This window comes from Bombyx mori, chromosome 10 (genome assembly GCF_030269925.1).
Source record: "Bombyx mori chromosome 10, ASM3026992v2".
Lineage (NCBI taxonomy): Eukaryota > Metazoa > Arthropoda > Insecta > Lepidoptera > Bombycidae > Bombyx > Bombyx mori.
This window is the reverse complement of record NC_085116.1, coordinates 11,497,727-11,523,206: the sequence shown is the minus strand read 5'-3', so window position 1 is coordinate 11,523,206 and position 25,480 is coordinate 11,497,727. Positions and strand designations below refer to the sequence as shown.

General features: G+C 36.2%; 1 protein-coding gene across 9 annotated transcripts in view; it reads right to left on the bottom strand.

The window, feature by feature from the left end:
• Positions 1–25,480, bottom strand: part of LOC101742820 (RNA-binding protein Musashi homolog Rbp6) — a 557,845-nt gene that overhangs the window by 38,834 nt on the left and 493,531 nt on the right. For all 9 annotated transcript variants that reach the window (XM_012697538.4, XM_004923172.5, XM_012697537.4 and 6 more), the window contains one exon: positions 2,700–2,782. In XM_012697538.4, the coding sequence (XP_012552992.1) occupies positions 2,700–2,782 (83 nt within the window). The remainder of the gene's footprint in view (positions 1–2,699; positions 2,783–25,480) is intronic.

Below are 25,480 nucleotides of genomic sequence, written 5' to 3'. Positions count from 1 at the left end.
ATAATGACGGTAAAACTTTTGGCGGGACGCTGATGTTGTGACTTGACGAGTCGAGTGTAAAGGGTGACATGCATGGTTTTGTCGTATTATACAACATTTTGTCGAGCTTATCTCCTTAAATTAATAAAATAACGGTTATTAAAGGTGTAATAAGTACAGGAATACCATATAACTTTTCTATTTATAAAACAATTAAAGAATTCCATCAAAATTGAATAATAAATAGAATTAGTGGATTTATGAGACACTGGACATGTGCGTGTCATGGTTTACAAGTTAATCGAGGGCAAAGTTTATAGCTTCACATGATTGTAATGGTCCTTGTAAATGGTGACTAGTAATGGATAAATAAAGGATGGGTTAACACCACAAAGCACAGGATCTATTACGCTTTTATTGTACACAGTTATACGCTAAGAAGGTTTCATGATTTATTGTTTATCGCTTATACGGGAAGTTGAGGTCAGAGACCATCTGATGCTAAATTGTTACCGGAGCCCATAACGTGAATGCCATTACCCACTTTGAGATATTAGGTCGAATTCTGAATTGTATTGTATAATGGTTGTCTCAACCTTCAAACCGGAACCCATGACAGTTTCGCGGCAAATGGACGGATGATGGTACCTACTCGTGTAGGCTTAGAATACGCCATAACATCACTATAAGCTATGCATCGCCTCGTTAATCTGGTTCCCTAGCTGTTGTACTACATTGTCGGAGTTCGGTTCCCACTAGGAGTCTGAAATATGACAGTACAAAAATATTTATGAAATATGTTTAAGATTCCTGGTTAAGTCCACTTTTTAAGGTCTCGTATTGTTTGCGGTTGCAATAGTACCGGAAAACCTTGGTAGCTTGTAGCCGTCAAAAACATAATTTAAAAGCTATCGTCATATTATTATATTATATATCAAATTTTATTTTATAGTGAGCGCCATTGTAATAGATCGGAAACTAGTAAAATTATAGTTAAGCAACGATTGATTTGAGATTTTTCATTTGTATTTTAGAATCAAATTTTAATAATAAACCGTATCGAAAATTTTCACAAAGTACTTGTATTAAAAAATATATCCACATTAGCCATTAAAATCACTGCAAGATAATAACTGCAAACCTAGAACCGATTTATCAAGACAAGAACGTAAACTAGTATAAGCATTATCTATCCATTTAATCCGTCGAGAAAGTTAGTGGTTACATCTCGAATACCCTTGTCACTTGACAGCCACCCCCTTTCGTAGCGGGGAAAAATCTAAACACAGTAAAAGGCAGCTTTAGTGGTGTTTTATTGGCTCTGTTTGGAACTCTGCCAGCCTTCTCTTTCGTTCCTAATTGATATCTGACCGACAATGTTGAGATTGTGCAAGTTGATTCGTGATTCGGTTTTAGGGTTAATGAATGTGATGGTTTTTGGTTTCATTAGAATATTTTGATAGAAACATTTTTAATAAAAAAAAATGTTGTTTGCTTTAATCACATTTTATTGTTCCTTTGAGAGGTCGATCGAAAATTTGACTATTTAAAATTATAATAATAATAAATTTTTATTTCAGAATTAAATTCCATATGAAGTATTTGTAATACGAAAAAAGTACATTTAGTTATTTTACATTGACCATGGCTGGTCTTGAGCCAACATGGACTTCATTCCAGTCCCTCAGTATAGGGCAGCAATAGCGACTCCCTATCGCGGCCAGGAGGCTCTTCGGGCTGTTCCGGAGCCGGCGCGACGCGGAGGCCACGCGCTTACGAATGATCGCGTAAAAGCCATCTATGTGAGCCTTCGAGAACATCGTCGACGCGCTACAGTACTGAGACAGCTCCATCAGTGCCCTGAAGCCGTTGTTATATTGGACGCGCAGGGCTCCAAACGCCTTTTGAGTGTACTCAATCTACAGACTGCAGGTGTAAAAGCACTGACAATATGCCCTAAATAGTGTGTGTTTGACTTCATCCTTACACCGTGCGAATTTGCGGGCGAGCATGTTAGCTCTCACAGCCAAAGCCCTACGCTCCCTCTTAATGTCCAATACATCAGACATGCTATCTGTGACCCAATGCCCCAGGTACTTAAATCCGGTTTCCCTATGAAATATGGTCATTTACAATAGGCCTTATCAGAAGGCTCAAAGTGACCTAAAGAAAAATGGAGAAAGAAAGCTGTGGTCGGTGCTTCCCTGTGTGAAACTAGAATGAAGACGTTCACAAAAGGACCACAGCCATAGATGTAGCCTGAGGGATTACAGGTTAAAGTCTATTAGAAATTAATTTTTATGATTAAATAATTAATATTTATCGGGCCACGAAAATATGCATCCCCGGACTGCTCGAATTATTCCTACTAATTCCCTACCACCCGTCCGTAACATCGGTATCCTTGACTTATTTTCCTACCTATGCTGTCCTGTCCGTAATATCGGTATCTTTGTCTATTTTCCTGCTTAAGTTCTTAAACCTTAAACTCATAATACCTATCTTAATTACTCGTAATACGGAATGTTTTGTAACTCCTCATCGATGGGTGCAGTCTCAGTCAGGTCTTGTTTTATGACCGTCGTGTTATTGGTATTGAGAGCTTAATCTTATTTCTCAAAGTTAGCAGCGCTAGATAGCGTTGTGTTGTCTTTGAGTTTTGGTAACTATTCTGTCTGCCCATTTTACTTAGAGCATGTATGAAATATAAATTCACTCACCATTTTGTTGTTGATTTCGTGGAAGTGTATTTCGCACACCTTATCTACTATGTCTTCGCTTTGAAATGTGACGAAGCCAAAACCTGGAACAAGTAAACGAATATTTTAAACCACATACCTAAATTTCAGGATCTTATTGAAATGTCAAAGGATTTATCAAACAAAAGTTAGTCAAAAACTTTGCTTGGCTTTTGGCTTTACGATTAATTACAACCCGCTATCAAGTTGTATCGGAACACAACTTAAAACCTCAGACATTAAGTCCGAAAACTTCTTGAATTTAACCCATTTCAAGTTATCAGGACTTGAAATTCCAATCTTTTGATACAGTTTTAATTAAAGCAGAATTTGAATAAAGTTTTTATCAAAAGGGGCGTCAATCAGTGCTTGACAACACCTATCAAATATTGTGCGTGGCACGGTACGAGCTATTGTCGATCTCGCTTTTGTACTCGCCTATATCATAAATACCCTTAAAATGTTCTCTAAAAGGCTATTGAGTTCTGTTAATTTGATTTTGTACCATTTAGATTTTCCGTGAACTTCCAATGGCTGCGCTCTAGTCTCTAATGTTTAATATGCAGACCAAGTTACTCTTAACATAATCATCGAAGCTACTAAAGTTAACGTTTAAGGTGACAAACCAAACAAAGCAACGGTAGGAACGTGTTTCTGTCTGCTAACGATTAAGACACACACGTCTGACGTGACGTGTCCACCCAAGCCGGCAAATAGCATTAGCGGGCCGCTCCACAAACAGAAGGTGGCGCCACGATTATGCTGACATACATGTATACCGGCAGATACACCCTCGTATCCCGTACAAAACTTTTGATATCGTTCTTTTCACGTCCACACGTGTTGATACGGGCATATGTTACCGTCATAGATATTTTTGACACGGGATCAACGTCACTTCTACTTAAACTTTGACGGGATTCTGTTCTTTAGGTTTGCTACAAACTTAGCATCAAAACTTGTAAATGTATTGTAATATTTCTACATTTTGTTAATAGTTTGGTTTCTATATTTCATCATTATAATATGATAACAAAAGAAACAGAAAAAAATGTATGTCGAAAGTAGGACACATTTTGTATTTCACGCGCGAGCGGGTGGCTTTGCGTCGAAATCGAAGCAGAGATAGTAACACCCCAAAGGCAAATAAGGGTTAAGTCGAGTTTCGTCGATGACCGTATTTTCTTTAAGCATTGTAAGGTCGGCGCTGTATAACAAGTAAATCGGTTCCTTGCTATTCCTTTCGCAATAAAATCGTTTCCGTGAACTAGTGGTTTTGGTAGGTCGCTTCGATTAGCTACATAAAATAGGAGGGCTAGAATCGTAAACCGTTGAGTGAAGCGTTGTTCTGAGCCTAAGATTTGAGGCAGATAGTGAATCGTGTAGTTGCGTGTCGGCAAACCAATTTCCCCTTTATTTATGCGGGTCTGTAAAGCGAATAAAGTAGGAAGTAAGCAACGTCGGCCGTCGGGTAAAGTTATCTGCGGGCGAAATGGCTGAGCAAATATGAAATTTCAGTTGCGAATTCCTAGATTAATAATAAAAAAAATAGTATAATGAATCATAGTTTTGCCATCAGAATGACGAGCGAGGTACAACGAAAGTAAAATATAGGAATTAAACGTTAAGAGAAAAGAGAGAAATGGCATTGTCACTGACCACGTAAAAAGTTTCGGGTTTCATGTTGCCTTTGTGTGCTCGCTCCAGATAAATGGGGTATTTTCGTGAAATTCGTCCACGTCACTTCTCGTAACAATGGAGAAGATAAATAATCACTGCGTAAGAAAAGGATTCCGTGAGCACGAAAGCGCTAATGAAAGTTTTGAAATCAAATCGATGAACTACTTCCTTAATTAAATCAAAGTCCAACAATAAAGTCTACAAGAATTGAAATCAATACATTTTATTTGAATTCATAAATTCTATAGACCGAGCATCTGCGAATCGCGCTCGATCGTTATTAATTCTTTGTTGGATCGCACCTGCGTTATCGCTGCGTTCGTCATTTTAATAAAAGAAGCGGGAGGTTGAGGCGAAGATTATGAATGTGTCTCCCGATATCGGATATCTCGACACATCTGTCGGGAGGCACGTGGAGTTGACAGCGGGCGGCCTCTCCCCTACCCGACCGTAGCCAGTATAATCTGCCCTGGAACTGTATGAAACACCGGCCGGTGCCGTTTATAGCGCTATAATAACCGTATAAAACGCGACTTATTGTAGCCGTCGATAACTCCCGTTACAACGTTAGGCCTCGCCGACGCAGCGGGCTGTACCACATTTTTCCAATGTTACACCTTCGTGTTCTTGGTATTGCAATAAAATAATTTATTGCAAGTGCCGCTAATGTATTATATTTCCGGCGGAGTGTTCATTTGTGTAATTGAATAACAAAGTAGTTTTGTTTTTCACGTTCTTCGGATTATTCGTTCGGTGAATGTTCCATAATTTATAATTAATTATTTATCGACGTAGGTATTCGTATTGTTAGGCTTTCATATTAATATTTCTTTCATCGAGATATTATTTTTCAGTGTGTACGTTTCTTAGAATTTCCTAATCATTTATTTTGTATCTCTTCTATTACTATGTATAAGGATAAAAGTACACAAAGACTGACTAATAGAAAAACACAACAAAATCCAGTAAACAATATTCATCAATTCATTACATTACTATTTAGTAATCTACAAAATGAGTATTGATATGTTTTTGTTAGAAACGAACTGTACAAGCAATCAAATGATCAGCGCCAGAGTTTCTAGTGGCAGCACTCCTACGTCCGAACTTTTGTTATTGTTTCGCTTCATTATTGTAATACGAAATACGTGTACAATTATTAAGATATCATTCGGAATGTCCTCTTCTGGCGCGATAGTTGCGTAAAGTTTTATCAACTAGTTCACTGTGATACAATTTTTGCTACAGACTAAACAACTGAACTACTTTCAACCTACAAGTAACCATTCACGATTGATGAAATGTCTTGTGTTTCCAATCTTTCTCTATCGAGCCGAAACCTGGTCTCTAAGATTGCAGGATCGCCGTAAAATCGATGCACTGGAGGTGTGGTGCTGGAGACGCCTCCTAAAGATCCCATGGATGGCATTCCGCACCAATGCATCCATCCTCAAAGAACTCGGTATCAAAGACCGACTTTCATCAACTGTAGTTGCAGTGTTTTAACTTTCTTTGGTCACATCTCCAGAAAAGAGCACTCGATGGAGAGACTGGTAGTCCAGGGCCGGGTGGAAGGCAGAAGATCACGCGGCTGCTCACCGACCCGCTGGACTGACCTAATAAAGAAGGCAACTGAGTCCACTATGGTCGAATGTACTCGAAACGCTTCGAACCGCCAGACCTGGAAGCGCATTGCCTGGAGGGCGGTCGTCGGGAGCATGGGCGACCTAACAGCTACTACTGCACATACAGCGCCAGCGCCCACCACGACCACTCTGACAAGAGTGTCCGACTGAGAAGAAGAACCCTTCACGATACATACCTAACATTAAAGAAGAAGAAAGAACTATAATATTAAAACACTTTCCTAAAAAAATATATATTGAAAACTGACTATTGTTATGTGGTCAACGCTTGTCAGTATTTTATTACTGAACCATTAGCTAAATGTTTTTATGTAAGAGCTAACTACTGCCCACTTACCTAAATTAATGCTAGTTAATAAAGACTCATAAAATAATTTTGATAGACATTTTTTTCATGAAGTTGCATAACTGAATTTCGAATGTAATATAAGAAATTGTTTCATAAAGGATAATGCCACAGTGATAAATTTGAATAAACTACAATAATTTTCGAAAACGAAAACATTTTATCGGAACAAGAGCGCCGAATAACGAGCACGTTTATGCCAAAACAAATAGATGCTGGAATTCTAATGCATGTTGAGTAAAGTGTAAGTCTAAACATAATTCGGAGAGCTAAGGAAAATATGTACAAGATTTGAGAGAGAATTGGCTCATCTTCATTTTTCTATTGTTTATTTGAATAAGGCACAAGCTGTCAACTTTTTCGACGCCTTGATTGCGTGAAGACACCCTTATTTTCACGAATCAGGTAAGTAAATGGAAACAGTACCGTTCTTCGCTACGCTTTGTGTTGAGATGCTCAACTTGAAAATCCAAAAGTTTGTTCAACTTGTTTTATTGCCCTGAAACGCTTTCAAGCGTTTGATACGAGCACTATTCTGGAATCGTTTCAGTTAAGTCGTGTTTTTTTCTAACTACTTAAGAAACACAAAGCGTACGACGAAGAGAATAATCTAAAGAAGTGCTCCCTAACGTATTTACTCAATAAATTCCAAAGAACTTATCAAAAGGCGTGAAAGGAAATTATGTCATAAATCAAACATCGAAAATTTTTTTAGAGCTATCGGTAACACGAGGAATATTTGGGAGAGCGGTTGTTACGCCGCAACCGGCAGGACAATTTATCAAGGGCGAGTGTACCCTCGTCCAATCGGTTGATAGAATTGCCATAAATATTTACTTTAATAAGATTCCGTCCTTTTTATTCGCGCGTGTGTTGTTTTACGACACTGTTTGGCCCGTGATGGTGACCTGACTGCGAGTGCCTCGAACGCATTGTTTTACTGCCCGAATTTGTAGCGTTGTATCAGTGGAAATTCCCTAACGTAATAGACTGTAAAACGTAGAATGGTATACACCAATCAATTGATTTGCTCCATATATTTTGGGGCAGGTGCAAAATATTTTTTTTCGAGGCCAATTTATTATATGTTTTTGTGAATTACCTTTTTTAGATTTGGGCAAAATTCGATTTCAGATATGGTTGTTCCTACAATGTTATCTACAATTTAGTGAGCTTTTATTACTTCTAATTTCGTTGAAGTAGTTACTTTGCCGCACGTAATGAAGCCATAAGAATTTGTAACCGGTGTATAGCTTGTAATTATGTTGAGTTACAGTTTAAAAATTTTACTTTGTTTTAGGAAGCTTCAATTTCCTTTTTGTATCTTCAGTCGATATATAAAAGTTTTATATCTTTAAGATTTCATAAAAAAATTTGGACAAAAGCAAAGTTTGTGAACATATTTACTATAAAAAACTTACATATACATATGTGTAGTCATGCAATTATATAATTTTGGAATTGACTATTTTGTTTACAAGCTTTCAATCTTTTATGATTCAAAAGGATATAAGGAAGTACTGTTCGATTAAATCGCTACAGAATTTTATCTGAGCATTATTTTTCCGAGCATACAAGAACGAAGTAAGCCCGTAGTGGAGACGTGCTTGGGACTCTAGAGACGGGATTTGCGGGATCGCCCCCAGAAGACGGGATCCTGCGAGATACTCTTGTGGTTACTATAGTTGTCCTGGGTGAACACTTGTAAGTTACTTATGCAACGATCAGGTTTTAAAGTAAATGCAAGCTTTCAATCTCTAAGCACATAGCGCTCCACCACTGTTTGTTTTATAATTTCCCCGGAAAATTGTAGATATAGATTTGTAATAAACATTCGTAATGGATAATCAAAACCAACCAAAATCAGTACTTACGTACTGATCAAGTCCTTCATTTCCGTTATTAGATTTTATACAAACCTGTCTTTATATGTCGTGTGAAATTGACTATTAAGCATTGATCTCTATCACACGAGTTCCATTACAATATAAGAGCTTCGCAAAGATGCAGTATCCATTTTTGTATCTCACATAGTTCTAATATAAAATTTATTGTGAGTAATGTGTATCGGCATTGTGTGGCGATACAGTCACGAAACCGCGCAGATTGAGAACTAAACCTCACGTACATTACAACTCATTTATTAGACGTACCAAATGAACATTTATTAGTACAGCTGTTTGGGTGTACGAATTTTGTAGGAATTCCAGTTCCATTTGTCAGTGAATTAGCTTCAGTAATCGAAATTTATTCTATGTCTAACAAATGTATGCATTTTTAGACATTTTTATTTTATTGAGTGTACCCTCGTGTACAATCGTCTTTTTACTGGTTTGGTATTTCTTGAGCCTGCAATTCGTACATTCGATCACATTCACTGTTCATTCTCACATCTTAATCTTATCTAAATTTGTATCGAATAAAGTTATGGTTATTGAAAAAATCTGAATTGTTGTTATACTCGTATGTAACACAGATGTGAAATATTAATAAAAAGTTTAAGTTCTCCAAGTTTTAAGACTGCCAAGCTTTGTGTAGATTTATAAAATTATTGGTTTATGTTGGGATGACATCTTCTTTTTCTGCACCTTATCCTACTAGATAGGGTCGGTACACCTAATTTTTCTGTCAGCCGTCACTCAACACTCACTCCTCTGTCTCTCATATCGTCATTCACACACTCCATCCATGTATTCTTCAATCGACCTCTTCTCCCTCTACCTTGCACTACCATTTCCATACATCTCCTAGTCACATGCATCTTCTATCTGCGCGTCACATGTCGTATGTCCTCCTGTATGTTCGATGTTAGGGTACCCATTATTAGGATGAACAGGTAAGGGCTTGAAGCTGATCCCTGGTGTAAGACTACCGCCACACTGAACTCGTCAGTATCGCCAGCTGCGAAGCGTACGCACGTACTAGTTCTACCGTACATAGTTCGAACAAGCCGCTGGTATTTCCCTGGCACTCCTTTCACTTTCATGCTCCACCACAGAACCTCACGGGGAACCCTATCATATGCTTTTTCCAAATCAACAAACACCATGTGCACGTTTTTACTTGCACGGCGGTATTTTTCGATCAATTGACGAAGGGAAAAAATGGCTTCCGTTGTACTGCGTCCCGGCATGGACCCGAACTGGTTCTGTGATGCCTCACTCTCCTCTCTCATTCTTCTCGCTATCACTTTCTCCCAAACTTTCATACTATGCGACATGAGCTTTATTCCCCTATAATTGTCGCATATCTGTATGTAACCTTTGTTCTTAAATACAGGTACGAGTGAACTTTTCACCACTCGTCAGGCACGGCCTCTTCTTGGAACAATTTATTGATGAATAAAGTCAGCCACGTCCATCTGTTTCATCTGTTCCAGTAGGTTTTTCTTTTTTCATATCTTGAACGGCCTTTCGTACTTCTTGCATACTTATTTCCCTTACTACACCAGTATTTATGGCAACATTGTGTAGTTCACCATTCCAGTCATTCTCTTCATTCATCAATCTCTCAAAATATTTCTTCCATCTATCGCTTATTTCCTCATCATTTGTTAACACTCTTCCTGCAATATCTTTCACTCACTTAATGTGGTTAAAATCTCTTCCATCCTTCTCTCTTGCTTTGGCTATTCTATATGGGTGTTGTTTATGTTAGGATGACATAAATTGAAAAATATAGAGATGAAGTCTTCGGGACTTGAATATTTTCAAATCATTGAAGTGTGGTCTATGATTGTTTTGAAGAAGCAATTTGTAAAAAATACAGCAGAACTATACTAATCTTATCTGATTAGTCACGAACGTGGAGTAATTCAATATATTTTCTGTCAAAATTGCATAAGTAACTCCTATTGTGACTGCATCAACGAAATTCCATTACAACGTGGTTGATAAAAATTTACGAAACCAGACTCGGGCAACATTGTATGAAAATCAATGGTCAGCAAGTCAATTTAATAAATGTGAAGTTACGAGGGGTTCCGAACTGCCTTCGGCGACGAGTGACCTCAGCTTTATTGCGAATCTACCATTATGTATTCAGCACTCCTGAACAGTTTTTCGGCAATACAGCTTTGTAACTTTTATGGAACACGCTGAACTCCCACTAGACTTTAATATTGCGTTATTGAAATCTGAAGTAACGTGCGATAGAACTAATATACGAAAAAGAAAAATCTCTTCGGCTAAAAGTAGCGTAAGTTCAGTTTTGGGCCTGCTTTGCTTTAGCGAAATACTTGGCCAACCATTGACTATTTTTTTATTATTTTTTTTTACTACCAAATATGTAGAGATTTATGATTCAAAGAAAGGAAATCATTACGCGTTTTATAAATGAAAAACTTGAATAGATGTAAAAGATCGCCAAAAACGACGTAAATCAAAATGAACAGAATATAGCGCCGTATTGTTTGTTGTCTAGTCTGTAAATCTCGTAATAAAAGCGACGACTCAACATTTCACGATACTCCTTCAAGGGCCTGGGGCTGATTGGCCGTGGCACTCACGATACAGACGCCGTCTCTCTCTTTCAACCTATTCTACGAATCCCCTTTCTCTGTCCTACCAGACTATCGTCGGACGATTTCACTATGAACTTACTCTAAACGATGCAGTTTCTTGTTATCTCGATGCAGTCTTATTAAGGATTAACTTGTTTTCTCATAAACGTTGCAAGATGACAGAATATAACTGAGAAATGTATTATCCTAATGATGTCTTTGAGTCCTCAGCTTAAGGAAGCAATCTTATGTGTATTGTCAGACGTTTTGTTGAAGTATTGTGTTTTTAGAGATTTTGTATTGTTGGCTTTGGAAGATTATATTTTAATAAGCTTAGAAAATATAAATAGATATACATTATTCTGGTATTCTCACAATCATGCAATCAATCCGTTGTTCAATCTTGAACTTGGTGCCGTGTTTTTTTTGTGGTTGTACCTGACATTTGTTGATCAATGACTTTCATTAGGTAGAAATAAAATAATGTAAATTAAACCCGTATTTTTTTTTATTGCCTTTGTAGGCAGACGAGCATACGACCCACCTGATGGTGAGTGGTTACCGTCACCCGTAGACTTCAGCAATGCCAGGGGCAGAGCCAAGCCGCTGCCTACCAAGCCGCTATCTACCGCTATTTAAAAATTGCTTAGGAATAATTGAAAATAAATTTAAAAATTGAATCTAAGCATTCATTCCTGTTGATTTTTTGAGTGGTCTATATAGAGATGCGTTCAATTGTTCAATCAAGGGGCTTCACGAGTGGACGTGAATAAGTGCTGAACGTATTTGCTAAGCTCGATAAAGCGTTGATCTGCATTGAAAAACGGGATTTTTCCTTTTGTGGCATAAATCGGCAGGAGAGGTTTCTTTATAGCCAACATGGTATTGGTTGCGTATTAAAATCTGAATAGCGTCACTGTAATGAAACCGGATCAAACTTTCCATTGTATTTAAAGTGCGGTTACCTTTTAAACTTAAATATATGATTAACTAGCTGACCCGGCAGACTTCGTAGTGCCCCAATCGATAAATAAAAGACCTAAGCTTTTGTATCATATAAACTTAAAACAAACAAAAGGAATTCGTCCGACGGGCGACACATCAAAGGAAAAACAAAATTGTTTATTTTTATTTAATTCCGAGCATTTTCATATTTATTTACATTTTAAACCTTTTCTGGACTTCCAGAAATAATTCAAGATCAAAATTAGCCAAATCGGTCCAGCCGTTCTCAGTTTTAGCGGGACTAACGAACAGCAATTCATTTTAATATTTATAGATTTGGAGCAAAAATTGATAACAGTGAGATAGTACACACAAGCTCATAATGAGAAATAACCCAATTTTTGTTAAATAGTCGAATTCATTTTTCGTCACTGGTAAATTTATTTCACTTCACACAAATCACATATCAAAACATACACTATGTAATTAAAATCGAAATAAACTAGTTGTTTGTTAGTAAAATTAACCTAAATGCCCACTAAAAATAGCACCATAAGGGAAAACTACGCAATACAAATTAGTTTCCGACTTTATAGCCGTAGTTAGATACAGTTGAGCGAAACAAAATGACTCAGCTCCCCCGACAAATCCGTATAACAAACAAACCCTATGTAACCGACCGCTGAGCAGTTGTTTCATAAAATTCTAGTCGAACACGTTTCTAAGCCTTTAAAAGATAGATTTCAACGGAATAACAAGTAACAACAGGGTATATCGGCCGTCTCTTTCGGGGTTTATTTTCCTAACATCTGTTGGGGTATGCAAACTCCGAATCGTAAAACAACGGTTTCGACCCGCGATTACACCGAGCAGTTAACTCTCTCTTACGTTCATCTTTATTAGATGCCCTACCTGTAAATTTGTAATCTGATGCCCTCTTAACGACTTTGATTAGACTCGGTTTATGGGCTTTTAGTAGACTACGAATCGGTTTCGGCGATCTCTTTCACGATTACCTTAATGCTTAAGACGAAAAAAGACGTTCGGTTAGCGATACATATCAAAGTAGACTAGAGGTCCCGCAGTAGTCGAAATTCGACTATAATTAATTGGAATTGTAAGCTTGTACACTATTATGATTGTATTTTATACTTCTATAATCACAAATTTCGCTAAGACTACACTATAAAAAATATGAACAAAGACAAACAATATTTAAACTATTCTCAATTTGACAACAGACGTCAAGAACAAAAGTTTGACAATAAATAGTATGCATGCGTGTGTGCGTCAAATACATGGTATGTAGTGTGTGTAATGTTTGCTTTATTGATTTAATGTATCTTTTATGCATTATTTAAAAAAAATATTAGCATTGTGCACTTCTTCTCTATATTCTCTATAAGTGTGGAAAATTTCATACTCCTCCGTTCGCGCAATTTTCGTAAAAAGGTATACAAAGTTTTTGCTTCACGTATTAATATATAGATAATAGACTACAATTCGAGAGAACGAAAGAACTAAAAGTGGACTTCTGTTCCTGTTTATCCCACGATTTTAATTACAAAGAAGATTTAAATAAATATTTGTACAAATTAACAATTCAAATGTCCGGAAATGAAACGACACTACAAATAGTTGCGAGTGAAAAGTTTTCATTAAACACGGAATACCCGTTCAAAAATGAAATTTTCTTTCGCATTTAAATTTGAAAAGTTGTTCGAGGACGCTCGACCCGGCTCGGTAAAAGGGTATTACTTATGAATCAATAGTTAATGAGTATCAATGGGGGGCTTTTGAAACTCGCCAGCCTCTGTGTGCATTCTCGGCGCATCATTAATATTGAAAGTTACTCGCCAGTCCATTGTCTCTCGAGTGGCCGCCTCTTTGTATATTACGCGTCGACTTCTGCACGGAAGCGAAATACTCATTTCCTTTAGTCAAAAGTTTACCCACAGAAAAATGTTACATAGACTTCAAACTGCGACACCCTATACAACAGTAAAACTCAAGTTTCACACACAAAGAGCATTTTGAATATACTAATTTAACCAAACAAGCTTACCTACAGTAGATAAGTTTCAATTGTACGTACAATATGACTTTTAGTTTATACAACAGTTATGATACCATAATATTCAGATATGCCTGCGTAAGCATAGATAATAATTAAACAAATGCCCTGTGAAATTGAGTATGAAATTCAGAGATGAACTTTTAACGTCTATAAATAATACGAGTATATGATAGAGATTATATATGGATATATGTGTAAATTTTATATTACTAGAGGTCCCGCAGTAGTCGAAATTCGACTATAATTAATTGGAATTGTAAGTTTGTACACTATTATGATTGTATTTTATACTTCTATAATCACAAATTTCGCCAAGACTACACTATAAAAAATATTAAGAAAGACAAACCGTATTCTATTCTCAATTTGACAACAGACGTCAAGAACAAAAGTTTGACAATAAATAGTATGCATGCGTGTGTGCGTCAAATACATGGTATGTAGTGTGTGTAATGTTTTCTTTATTGATTTAATGTATCTTTTATCCATTATTTTTAAAAAATATTAGCATTGTACATTTCTTCTCTATATTCTCTATAAGTGTGGAAAATTTCATACTCCTCCGCCCGCGCAATTTTCTTAAAAAGGGATACAAAGTTTTTGCTTCACGTATTAATATATAGATTATCATGATATAATATTGTGTACGTTGTTGTATGTGATTATATATATATCATGTATATGTTTGTATATGTATGAAGTATTATTATCAGTTTGGTTATTTTCACATTAAGTTATGCACCTACCACAGGATTCTCTACACCACTCTTGGTTGACTGGTATAGAATGCCTCAGGCATTAAGTCCGTCATTGTACTTCTGTGCATTAAGTTGAATAAATAAATAAAGAATAAGAAATTAATATCAACCATTTCACGAATATTATAAACAACCTTCGTAAGACCTTTTCAATTAGCGGACGTGTGAGAAAATCCTTTACTTCGCGTAAGGTGAAAGTTCGAAAAAAGGCGATAAATGATGTTAGTCGCAAAACTGTTTTCCCGTGAAACTATTTTAATTAAAGCCAACTGAATGGAAGGAGTTTATAGAGGAACAAATCGGGCGTCTGTCGATAGATTGGGAATGTTCGATTTCGGAGGCCTCCCGATGAAGCTCCGCCGTCGTCGGTAATTGTCGTGGTCATTAACGTTTACGATAATGACTTGGTCAGGATTGACGCGGCCGGTTATCGTGTCGCATCCGATATGATGACGAGCACGGAGACGACACTGTAATCCCTGCGGATGTGTAGATACGCCGATGCTAAAGCTCCATTTATGAAACCTGAGCCATAATATAACAATGCCGTGAAGCAGTAATGCGTTTCGGTTTGAAGGGTGGGGCAGCCGTTGTAACTATACTTGAGACCTTAGAACTTATATCTCAAGGTGGGTGGCGCATTTACTTTGTAGATGTTTATGGGCTCCAGTAACCACTTAACACTAGATAGGCTGTGAGCTCGTCCACCCATCTAAGCAATAAAATAAAAAAAAAACAATACAATTTACATACTTTAGGTTCAAATCGTAAAGTATAGAGTTTTTATAATGTTTATTTTTTGAGTACTAAATCAGACTGGCTTACGTTGTTTAGCATTGTTTATGCCCATCGGTAATATTAGGAGCACAGCTGTTGGCTACTGACAATAACGTATGAGTCTCTACGGTTATTGATCAGATGATTAGGTATGCAATCCCAGTCTCATTGAGCTGCTACCACCAATGCCTCATCGTGTCGTAGCTTTACCTTTCCTGTCGGCAGGTTACGAAGTAGACTAGCGTAATTTGTTAATTACTACCGTACCTTACTTACCGTACCGTACTTACTTATTATTGCTGTAAAACAATGAGGGGTTCTGGTCTAAAAGGCGATATAGGATTTTTCCATGTAGCTGCGACATCGACTTTCGTTACAAGATTGGCATTGAAGAAAATAAATTTAAACCTCTGCAAAAACTACCATTACTGGTGGTAGGATGTGACACTCCTGTGAGTCCGTACGGGTAGGTACCACCACCCCGCCTATTTCTGCCGTGAAGCAGTAATGCGTTTCGGTTTGAAGGGTGGGGCAGCCGTTGTAACTATACTTGAGACCTTAGAACTTATATCTCAAGGTGGGCGGCGCATTTACGTTGTAGATGTCTATGGGCTCTAGTACCTACTTAACACCAGGTGGGCTGGGAAATCGTCCACCCATCTAAGCGATACAAAAAAACCTCTTAAATGGAGTATTTTTCTTGTGAATAAAATTAAATGTAAAACTGATTAATAATATTTTAACTTATTTTCTGAAAAGAACAAGAGGCTACACAGTAGGTACAATAGTTAGATTTGTTTGCCCCTAACGTCGCATCCGTGATTTTCAGTCTACCCGCACTCATGGTCCTAGCAAAAGAATCCAACGAGTATTATTACCTAATATTGGTAATGCATGTAACAGTAAAAACTTTTAAAAAAGCACCTACATGAAGTTTAAAAAAACATGTTTTTATTTTAAAATTCTTGATGGAGCAAACGTTCTAGCTAGATGCACTGCGGTTAAGATTGAGCCTGTGTATAGTGCACAGTGTAAACACACCCTCAAATGAGATATTAGACTGTGGTTATGTTACAGAGCGTGTTACAATTTAAAGAAGATTTTCTAATGAGCGCATTGAATGTAAAACTCTTTAGAGGAATAATATATAGCTTAAATAAAATGAATAAAAACCGAACTAATATTGAAAAAGTTATATAATTATAGACCGCTTAAATTAATAGAGGATCAAGCAAAAGAAAATGCACATAAAAAAAAACTGAAATTTACTTATTTTGTTTTAGAATTTACCAATCAAAGAGACCAAATTATGATTTTTATGTGCTATCTACAAAAACAATGTTTATAAATAAATAAAAACTTATCATGTTATACAATTATCTTAACAGGACAGATTTTGTCGGAAATAGTATTACAAATAAGAAAACAGTGACAGATAAACAAAAGATTCGTTCTAGTATAGATACTCTTGTATATTGATTTTTAGTTACTGAAATAATCCTTCCTGTTAATAGAGAGACAAGGAACAGAGTTAAGATTGTTTTCAACGTTACAATTTCCGCTATGCCGTGTAAAGTGTCCGCTACCTTATACATCGCCTATGCTCTCCGCGGCACGCCGCACCCGGTAATGATGCATCTCGAGAGATACAGCCTCAGAAAAGATTTCACATACAACCTTTGGCATCGCACGCTTTTAACGCGCGGTCACGCACGTGTATTCATAAACTTTTTTATATTCAAATTGGCATGAAGGGTTATTTCTTTGGCTGTATACCTTCCACGTCTAATGGATGAGTCTTTTGCTGAGAAACTCGATTATATTTCGAATGATTACATTCGATTTTGATTATTACTGCATTTCCCTTTGTTATGTATTCATACGAGCTACTGTGTTCGGTTGTTCAATTCTCGAAAATAAATAAAAAATGCTTGAATAATAAAAGCATTCGAAATATAAATATTGTGATGTGAATGTTTATTCGTTCAACGGTAAACGTAGAACTGGCAAATATTGCTAAACCAATAGACACACATGTAGTAGTAAAGGTGGCATAAAAAAAAACTTGTTTATGGTTTAAAAGTATGTGTTTTGTATTGTTTATTAATAAGTGTTTAATTTTATTTTTAGGATTGAATTACACATATCTATTATGTTTACGTAAATCGTATTATATTTCATATCAAACGAGAAACGAGACTAAGATAAAAGATAATAAAGCTGTTAGTATGGTCTTAGTACATTATATCCGTCGATGAACACATCCTAACAGACGCGATGCTTCAGAATAACTGATGCAGAAGAACATATTACTTTCTTTTATCGAGACCTCAATATAAAAAAAATTAAATACAAAAAAAAAATGAATATTCAGTCTTAAAAAAAAAAGTCCTGTTTTTATTATTATTATTTACAAATACAATGAGCGTGGACGAGCTCACGGACCACCTGATTTGAAGTGTTTACTTGAGCCCATGGACAACTTCGTAATGCCTCCGCCCACATTGAAACAGGAGTTCTATGTCTCAGTTTTATAATACAATCATTATTAGGTATCTATAGAAGTAACATTCAGTTGTTCTTCTTAGTACCTATTTTTAATTTTTCGTTAATTTCTGTATGAAATAAAAATTAAACTGTCGGGCTATTTTGTTTCTGCTTAAAATTTTACAGAACGATTTCTCATACTTATATAAATTTCATTATATTTCAGACTTGTTACTCTTCGGAACTGAGGTATTGAACTATATTTTTTATTGCGACGGCTTGTATAAAAAGTAATTTCAATTTACAGATTGCATGTAGATTGAGAAGGCTCAATATGTATTATATTTTCTTAAAGTATGCGAAACAAAACATTCCAATGTTTTTATTTTTATTTTTATATTACACTTCACGTAAAATTTACATTGGCGGACTTAATGCCTCAGGCATTCTCTACCAGTCAACCAAAGGTAGTGCAGAGTGAATAATGGTAGATGCAATGAAATTTATATTAATTTACAAATACATACACACAAAAAAAGTATATACATACATATATACACAATCACATATACATACATACAACACACATACATATATACATACGTACACTGTATTTTAATACCACGAATCCTCATAGATTTCTTATTTTATAATACTCATTAATTCCTGTATTCTCCAGGTATGTAATGAAGTCTAGCGTCGTACCACGTACAGCAATAACTTGTATCAGTATACGTTGTGGCGCACGAAGCCCTTGTCACTACAATGTAAAGCTCATCTTAAATCAAGAGTTTTATTACGTAAAATAAACTGTTCGATAATAAACGTAAAATGATTACGTTCGAAATTTTATTTAATTAAAAAAAATTTAGAAAATCAATGGTACGAATTCATACTTTAAAATATATATATAAAAAAATTAAGATCAAAGATATTGCGCGTGTGAAATTGTAGTTAGAATTGTATGCGATTAAGATGTGTTTTATTTTGCATAGCATTTCAGATTCAATAAATTTTTATTGGTATATCCCGTGAAACCTTCCTTATTACGCAGATCTACTTAGTTATTGAATAACCTTAGAAATTCGTATGTTCGCATGCGGAATCCAGAAACTGATATTGGGGTCCGTTGCGAATATCAATGCGAATTTTTTTTTACTATCGTATTAATACCTAGCAGCCCGCTCCGGCTCCGCTCGGGTCTTTAACAAAAACTTCAACGATATTTGACTTTATTTTATTTTTTTAAATAAAAGCTACTTGCGGCATAACTATAATAGTTACACATATGCTGTCGCGACACTTTTTGTAAATAATAATGTGTTCTATAAAGTCGTAGTACATTATTTTATTCTATCATCAATAGTTTTCGCAGGGCACGCGATGTAAAGAATATTTTAGGTAATTTTTTTACACCTTGGGTTACATTATTGAAGTTTTAGTAAGGATCCCTAATTTTTTTTAAAAAAAGATTATGGCCTATGTCACTCGGGAATAGTGTAGCTTCCAAACAGTGAAAGAATTTTTCAAATCGGTTCAGTAGTTTCGGAGCCTATTCAATACAAACAAACAAATCTTTCCTCTTTATAATATTAGTATAGATAAACAGGAACGAGACTTTGGTATTTTGTTAATATACCGAGTGGTTGTTCAATGTTTGTATCTTAATGAAATTCCACGATAGAGAAATGAATAGCCGTTTTAAAGATTTCAGAAACATTCTTGACAATTCCACGTTTCAAACGTCAGACCTGGACAAAGAAAGTCGATGGACGAGTACAGAAATAACTAGTAAATACATATCACACACACACACACACACACCTATTACTTTGTCACGGTAATTCTGTAATTTGCTTTTCACCGTGGAAACTAGACCATCTGTGTGCTTCAAAGGAAACGCCCATATCGGCGTGTTGAATTTAGATTTCTTGGAAGTTGTACAATAATTTATTACGTTGCCTTCGTATAGGACTTTTGTTGTCTTTACGATTTATCATTTGATAAATGAATTTAAAGGTATTGAGCTGTTCAAAGATTATTAATGACGAATTAAATATTTTTCTTACAGCTGAAGTAAAGAAAAGTAGCACATAATCACCGCCACCTGAAAACATTCCGCAAATGTTTGTGTAAGCGACTTCGGTGGCTATGTTTCCAAAAGTTACCGACAGATGTCGCTACCTTTCGGTCATAAAGGGAAGAATATTTACAGTCGAGCCCGTCAGAAAATCCTTAGCCGCGAGGCGAGCCTTACAAATTGTCGCCGCGTCGAGCTTGGGGCTTTGCCCGTGTTATGAAAACTTCTCAGGTAAAGAGCACAGAAGCAAACAATTTGTTCACCGCTTACACACTGAATAAACACCCTTATCTTGCGTGTTCGCGTAACAGATACCTATAATATGCTTTAGCAGGTTTCTTGCGTCGACCTCGACTTTGAGAATAGCGGGTAATTTTTTAGAGTTTTTCTCATATTACGCGTTACGTGGCTAGAATCGGGGCGATTCATTTTTTAGGCACCGGACTTTATCGTGAATAGAATCTCCGCGTCCGCGTTGTCAGGTGGAGAGCTGGATGCCTTTTATAATAATTATATTGGAAAAATATTTGTTTTTATTATTTATGAAATTATCGGATAAATAATACCTTCATTTCGATCTGTTAATTACTGCTAAATGCTTATGGCGATTCCAACAAAGTTACTTACAGCCGGCAGTAAAGCAATTACATAATATTATAGTAATAGTCCACTTAACAGCGACGTCGTCTCCTTATAAATATTAAATTTACGTATTGGCAAATCCCTGTATTTATGTAAACAATTATTTCACCCTAATTGCTAGACCGGGATACCGGATAGTATTACAGCACTAATGAACACAATATTGTAATAGATATTTTCTGACCTCCCTTTAATAATTTTGTGCAAATCGCTCGCTCTGTTTCAAAGGGAAAATGTACGCCATAATTCTTTGAATTTCTTTATTGGACATTCAGAATTGTTAATAAGACGAAATAATTACAAAACGTTGCTCGCATTACATCCTATTTCTTATTTATTATTCTCAGTAAGCCGAAATATGTACTTTTATCTTCGTAAAAAAATATGATAATAATCCGACGACTGTTTTTAACGATAATAGGCGGATTCTTTTACGGTGGGCGGAGACAAAACGTTCCTTGCTTATTTGAATTTGTAAAACATTAAAAGAAATTTGTTCGAGAAATAGCCCTGAATTTAGTGAATTTAGTTGTAGCTCGCCATTACTTTGTTGATTTATGGGGAAATAAAACGAAATAACACACCAGAATACACCTTCAAAGTTGGGTTGCGTTTGATCCGTAGCAGCCATTTTCCCTTCCCGATGATATCTAAGTTACAGTTGGTGATTTGTTGAATACGTTAATTACAGGGTGCGTAAATTAATGGTGTAAAACAGGTTTTTTTTTCGTATCTGCGATCTAAGCGTATATAGCGAATATAGAGTGGAAAAAAACCCTCGTTTCATTGAACAGTTCAGTTCAGTAGGTGAGCTCTGAATAATTTATCTGTTTGAAACATGTGCGTTTGCAGAGTTTATTTTCAGAGTAAAATAAACTTGCAGTGTTGATTGATATGTTATGAATCAAAATTTAAATCGAAATAAACTGTATTTTTTTATTTTTAACTTTCCAATTTGTTTAATTTTTTTGGTAATTCGAATCTCTAAATAGTAAGCTACCCTCCGATGGCACGCAAAACACTATATTATGAGGGTAAAACATGCCTCAGATAATAGCTGGTAGCCGAATAGCGGAAACTGATAAAATATGTTCACGCACGCCCCGATACGACCTAACAGTTCATCGGTGTTCCGGATTTTACACGGAAATGGCCTAAAATATCATCTAGATTCACCCGTTGATAGCGCTCCATTACGTTAACTGTTTACATATTGTAAAGTTGTTTTGTTGGGTTTAAAATAGGGAAACACTACGTATTACAGTTTACTAGATTATCTCTATATATAAAAATGAATTGCTGTTCGTTAGTCTCGCTAAAACTCGAGAACGGCTGGACCGATTTGACTAATTTTGGTCTTGAATTATTTGTGGAAGTCCAGAGAAGGTTTAAAAGGTAGGCAAATATGATAATCCTCGGAATTAAATAAAAATAACAGTTTTGTTTTTCCTTTGATGTGTCCCCCGTCGGACGGATTCCTTTTGTGTCTTTTAAGTTTATTTTATACAAAAGCTTAGGTCCTTTATTTATCGATTGAGGCACTACGAAGTCGGCCGGGTCAGCTAGTTTATTATAAAGTTTCATGATTTTTATCTTTGAAGAGTCACGAAACGAAATTCGCTCTAAAAATTTAGGAAGGATCACGGATGTATTCGATTCCGGATCAGCTAAGTCCACTAGTTCTGATAACCATACTTTTAACAGTCGAACAGAACTCATTGAATTGCTAAAAGGCACGTTCGAGGCACTTCGGCAGACTTACGTAAATAGTTCTAATCTTGAACCCGAAGCAGGACTCACACGCAAGCTCTGTAAACATCTCGGAGTCGACGTCGTTTCAAGAACTTTGACTAAGTCTCTGCCGCATTCGGCGTTTATTCAACTTTTTCTTAACTCCTAATAGTCACATTGTGTGAGTTCAAAAAAGCAATTTCGCGGTTCTACCGAGCCACAGTTTATGGTAATGCTCTATCCCGTCCATGCTTTTGTTTAAAATTGTGCAATACTTGTTTGGTAACAGCACTCGCGGTTTTTACGTGTCCCAAACAATGCAATTTGGAGTCCGGTTCTGAAATCTTTGTTTAGCAGCACTACGAGTTCATTCCATTTGAAATGATGGTTTTTATTAAAGTTGTGCAACTATTTTATGGCTTCTGACTGTGGAATACACGTTCATATTTTAAAAATAGCATTCAGAAGTGCGATTTTTGAAATATCATTCGTTTTTTTAATTTAACTCACATAGCGATTCGTTTATTTTTTAGAAGCATTACACACAAGCGAATGTATAGGTCGTGTAACAGATGAAGCCGGCGGCGCTACGGACGCGGGCTGGTTTCCGGACTATCTTATCATCGCGATAAGGCGTATACCAACGCGCTGTGTACGGTTTAACCTAGTTAGCTGCTAGTATTTTGATACAATATTATGAAATTATTTCCATATGTATTGGGAATTGGGGAGTATTCGTGGAAAATTATCACGTCAAATGGATATCGTTATAGATTATAATAGGTGATATTGTTTCAATAGTATTGAACTATACATGTTTTTAAAACGAATTTTAGTTTATAGGTCACGGTGGATTTCAATCAATTTAAATGTCATGATATTCGCTGATAACAGAAGAACAAAGTCTTAGGAGTTTTAGTTTAAAGAAGCGAACTAAAAGTATTTATTAGTTGTTAGTTCATTAAAACAATCCGAAATTTGTTTAAGCCTAATTTTCAATTTGCTCAAAGCAAAATATCTGGCAAATAATGTAATAGTGATTTAGCAGTGTTTATTTGTAGTTAAGAACGTAAGGTGATAGTACAGAATTCGTTATTCTTGTTAATGAAGGCAGTGAACCCTCTCTTCACCCACTAATATCGTTTATATTCACATAGAAGGAACACCCCTTCGACGGCGCGGGCCGTCTTATCTGCTAATCTCGTTAGAGAACATTGATCCCCTTTTTATAAGGCGATCGAGCAGAAACCGAGATAGCTCCGCTTATTTCGGAAATTAGTTTCCAACTACGGCGTTATCGAAACTTGTACACGACTCGATTGGGCCGATCTGCGTAATATTACACAAGTTCTTGATTAAATTTAATAAAACCAAGACGGTTACCTAATTGCGCTCGAGAAGTTTCATTAACGACTGTTCGATTTGCACTGTTCCGGTGAATTCGATCGATCAGACGTCGCGCGTCGCTCGCAAATTCCGACGAACAAGACTTCGCCCCTGGTTATTACGTGTTGGTTAGACATCGCTTTAAATCGACAACGACGCAAATAATTGAGCAATATTTTTTTCAACCACATATTTAAATATCGGTTTGAATAATAAGTGCTACATTATAAGTAGATAGATGGTCATGAATTCATTTTTTATAAAAAAAAATGTTCTGTTTAACTTGGATTTGTGCACAATGCATTAATAAAATACTAGACTAGCTGTCCTTACGTCGTTGAAAACGATAAACAACATGTTATTCAATTTGAAACGGATCAAATTTCAAAATCAATCAATCAAATTTTAAGTCGTCGTGGCCCAAAGGATAAGACGTCCGGTGCATTCGTGTTGAGCGATGCACCGGTGTTCGAATCTCAGGCGGGTACCAATTTTTGTAATGAAATATTTACTCAACAAATGTTCACGATTGACTTCCACGGTGAAGTAATAACATCGTGTAATAAAAATGAAACCCGCAAAAATTATAATTTGCGTAATTACTCGTGGTAGGACCTCTTGTGAGTCCGCGCGGATAGGTACCACCACCATGCCTATTTCTGCCGTGAAGCTAATGCATTTCGGTTTGAAGGGTGGGGCAGCCGTTGTAACTATACTGAGACCTTAGAATTTATATCTCAAGGTGGGTGGCGCATTTACGTTGTAGATGTCTATGAGCTCCAGAAACCACTTAACACCAGGTGGGCTGTGAGCTCGTCCACCCATCTAAGCAATAAAAAAAAACCGAAACTAGGAACACATCCCCCCCTATATCATTTAATTTTATAAGATGTGATTTTGTTCTGACATTTCAAAAGCACCAGTTGAATTATCATGGAAAATCTGTATACCTTACAAAAACAAACCGAAGATCAACGAAGCCAGGATGCGATTTAATAATATTATCGAGCAATCCATCAAACGCGCTGTCATTTCACAACTAATAATACGTTTTGAATTTTAATTCTGGGTGCGTCCCGGTGTGCGATTGAATCATTTGGTAACGTGGAAATGAAATTGAGGACGGCAGCCGGGAACCTCGCTCGCTTAATGAGATTTATCAACGCGGCTGATTTCGTGCGGCGATTACTTACGCGATTTTAAAGCTTCATTTTCTAGTAACATCAAGGAGATGAAGGAAAACCGATTTTCGAAATCAACATTGTCATTTTATCTAAAACATAATAAGTATATATCTTTTTTTATGTAAGTTTATTAAGATATAGCACCGTCCATGCTGGTTTACTTATTCCTCTTCCTGCAAGGTTGCCTGGAAGAGATCGCTTTCAGAGATAAGGCCGCCAATTTATTTCACCGTCTATTATTTGTTTTATATGCTTACTCTGTACATGTGGTGTCAAATAAAGAGTTATTATTATAATATTGTAGATAATCTTTTTTTTGTCTTTTGCATTACTCAAACGTGGTCAATAAAATTTGATAATATTAAATTGTTTATTTCTTTTATTCTACAAATAGAATTTTCGAATACATTGACAGGCAAGCCAGATTACTGTATTTGTAGTTACGAGTAACTGAAAACGTATTACATAAACGTACTGGTGTTAGGACCTCTTGTGAGTCCGCACGAGTAGGTACCACCACACT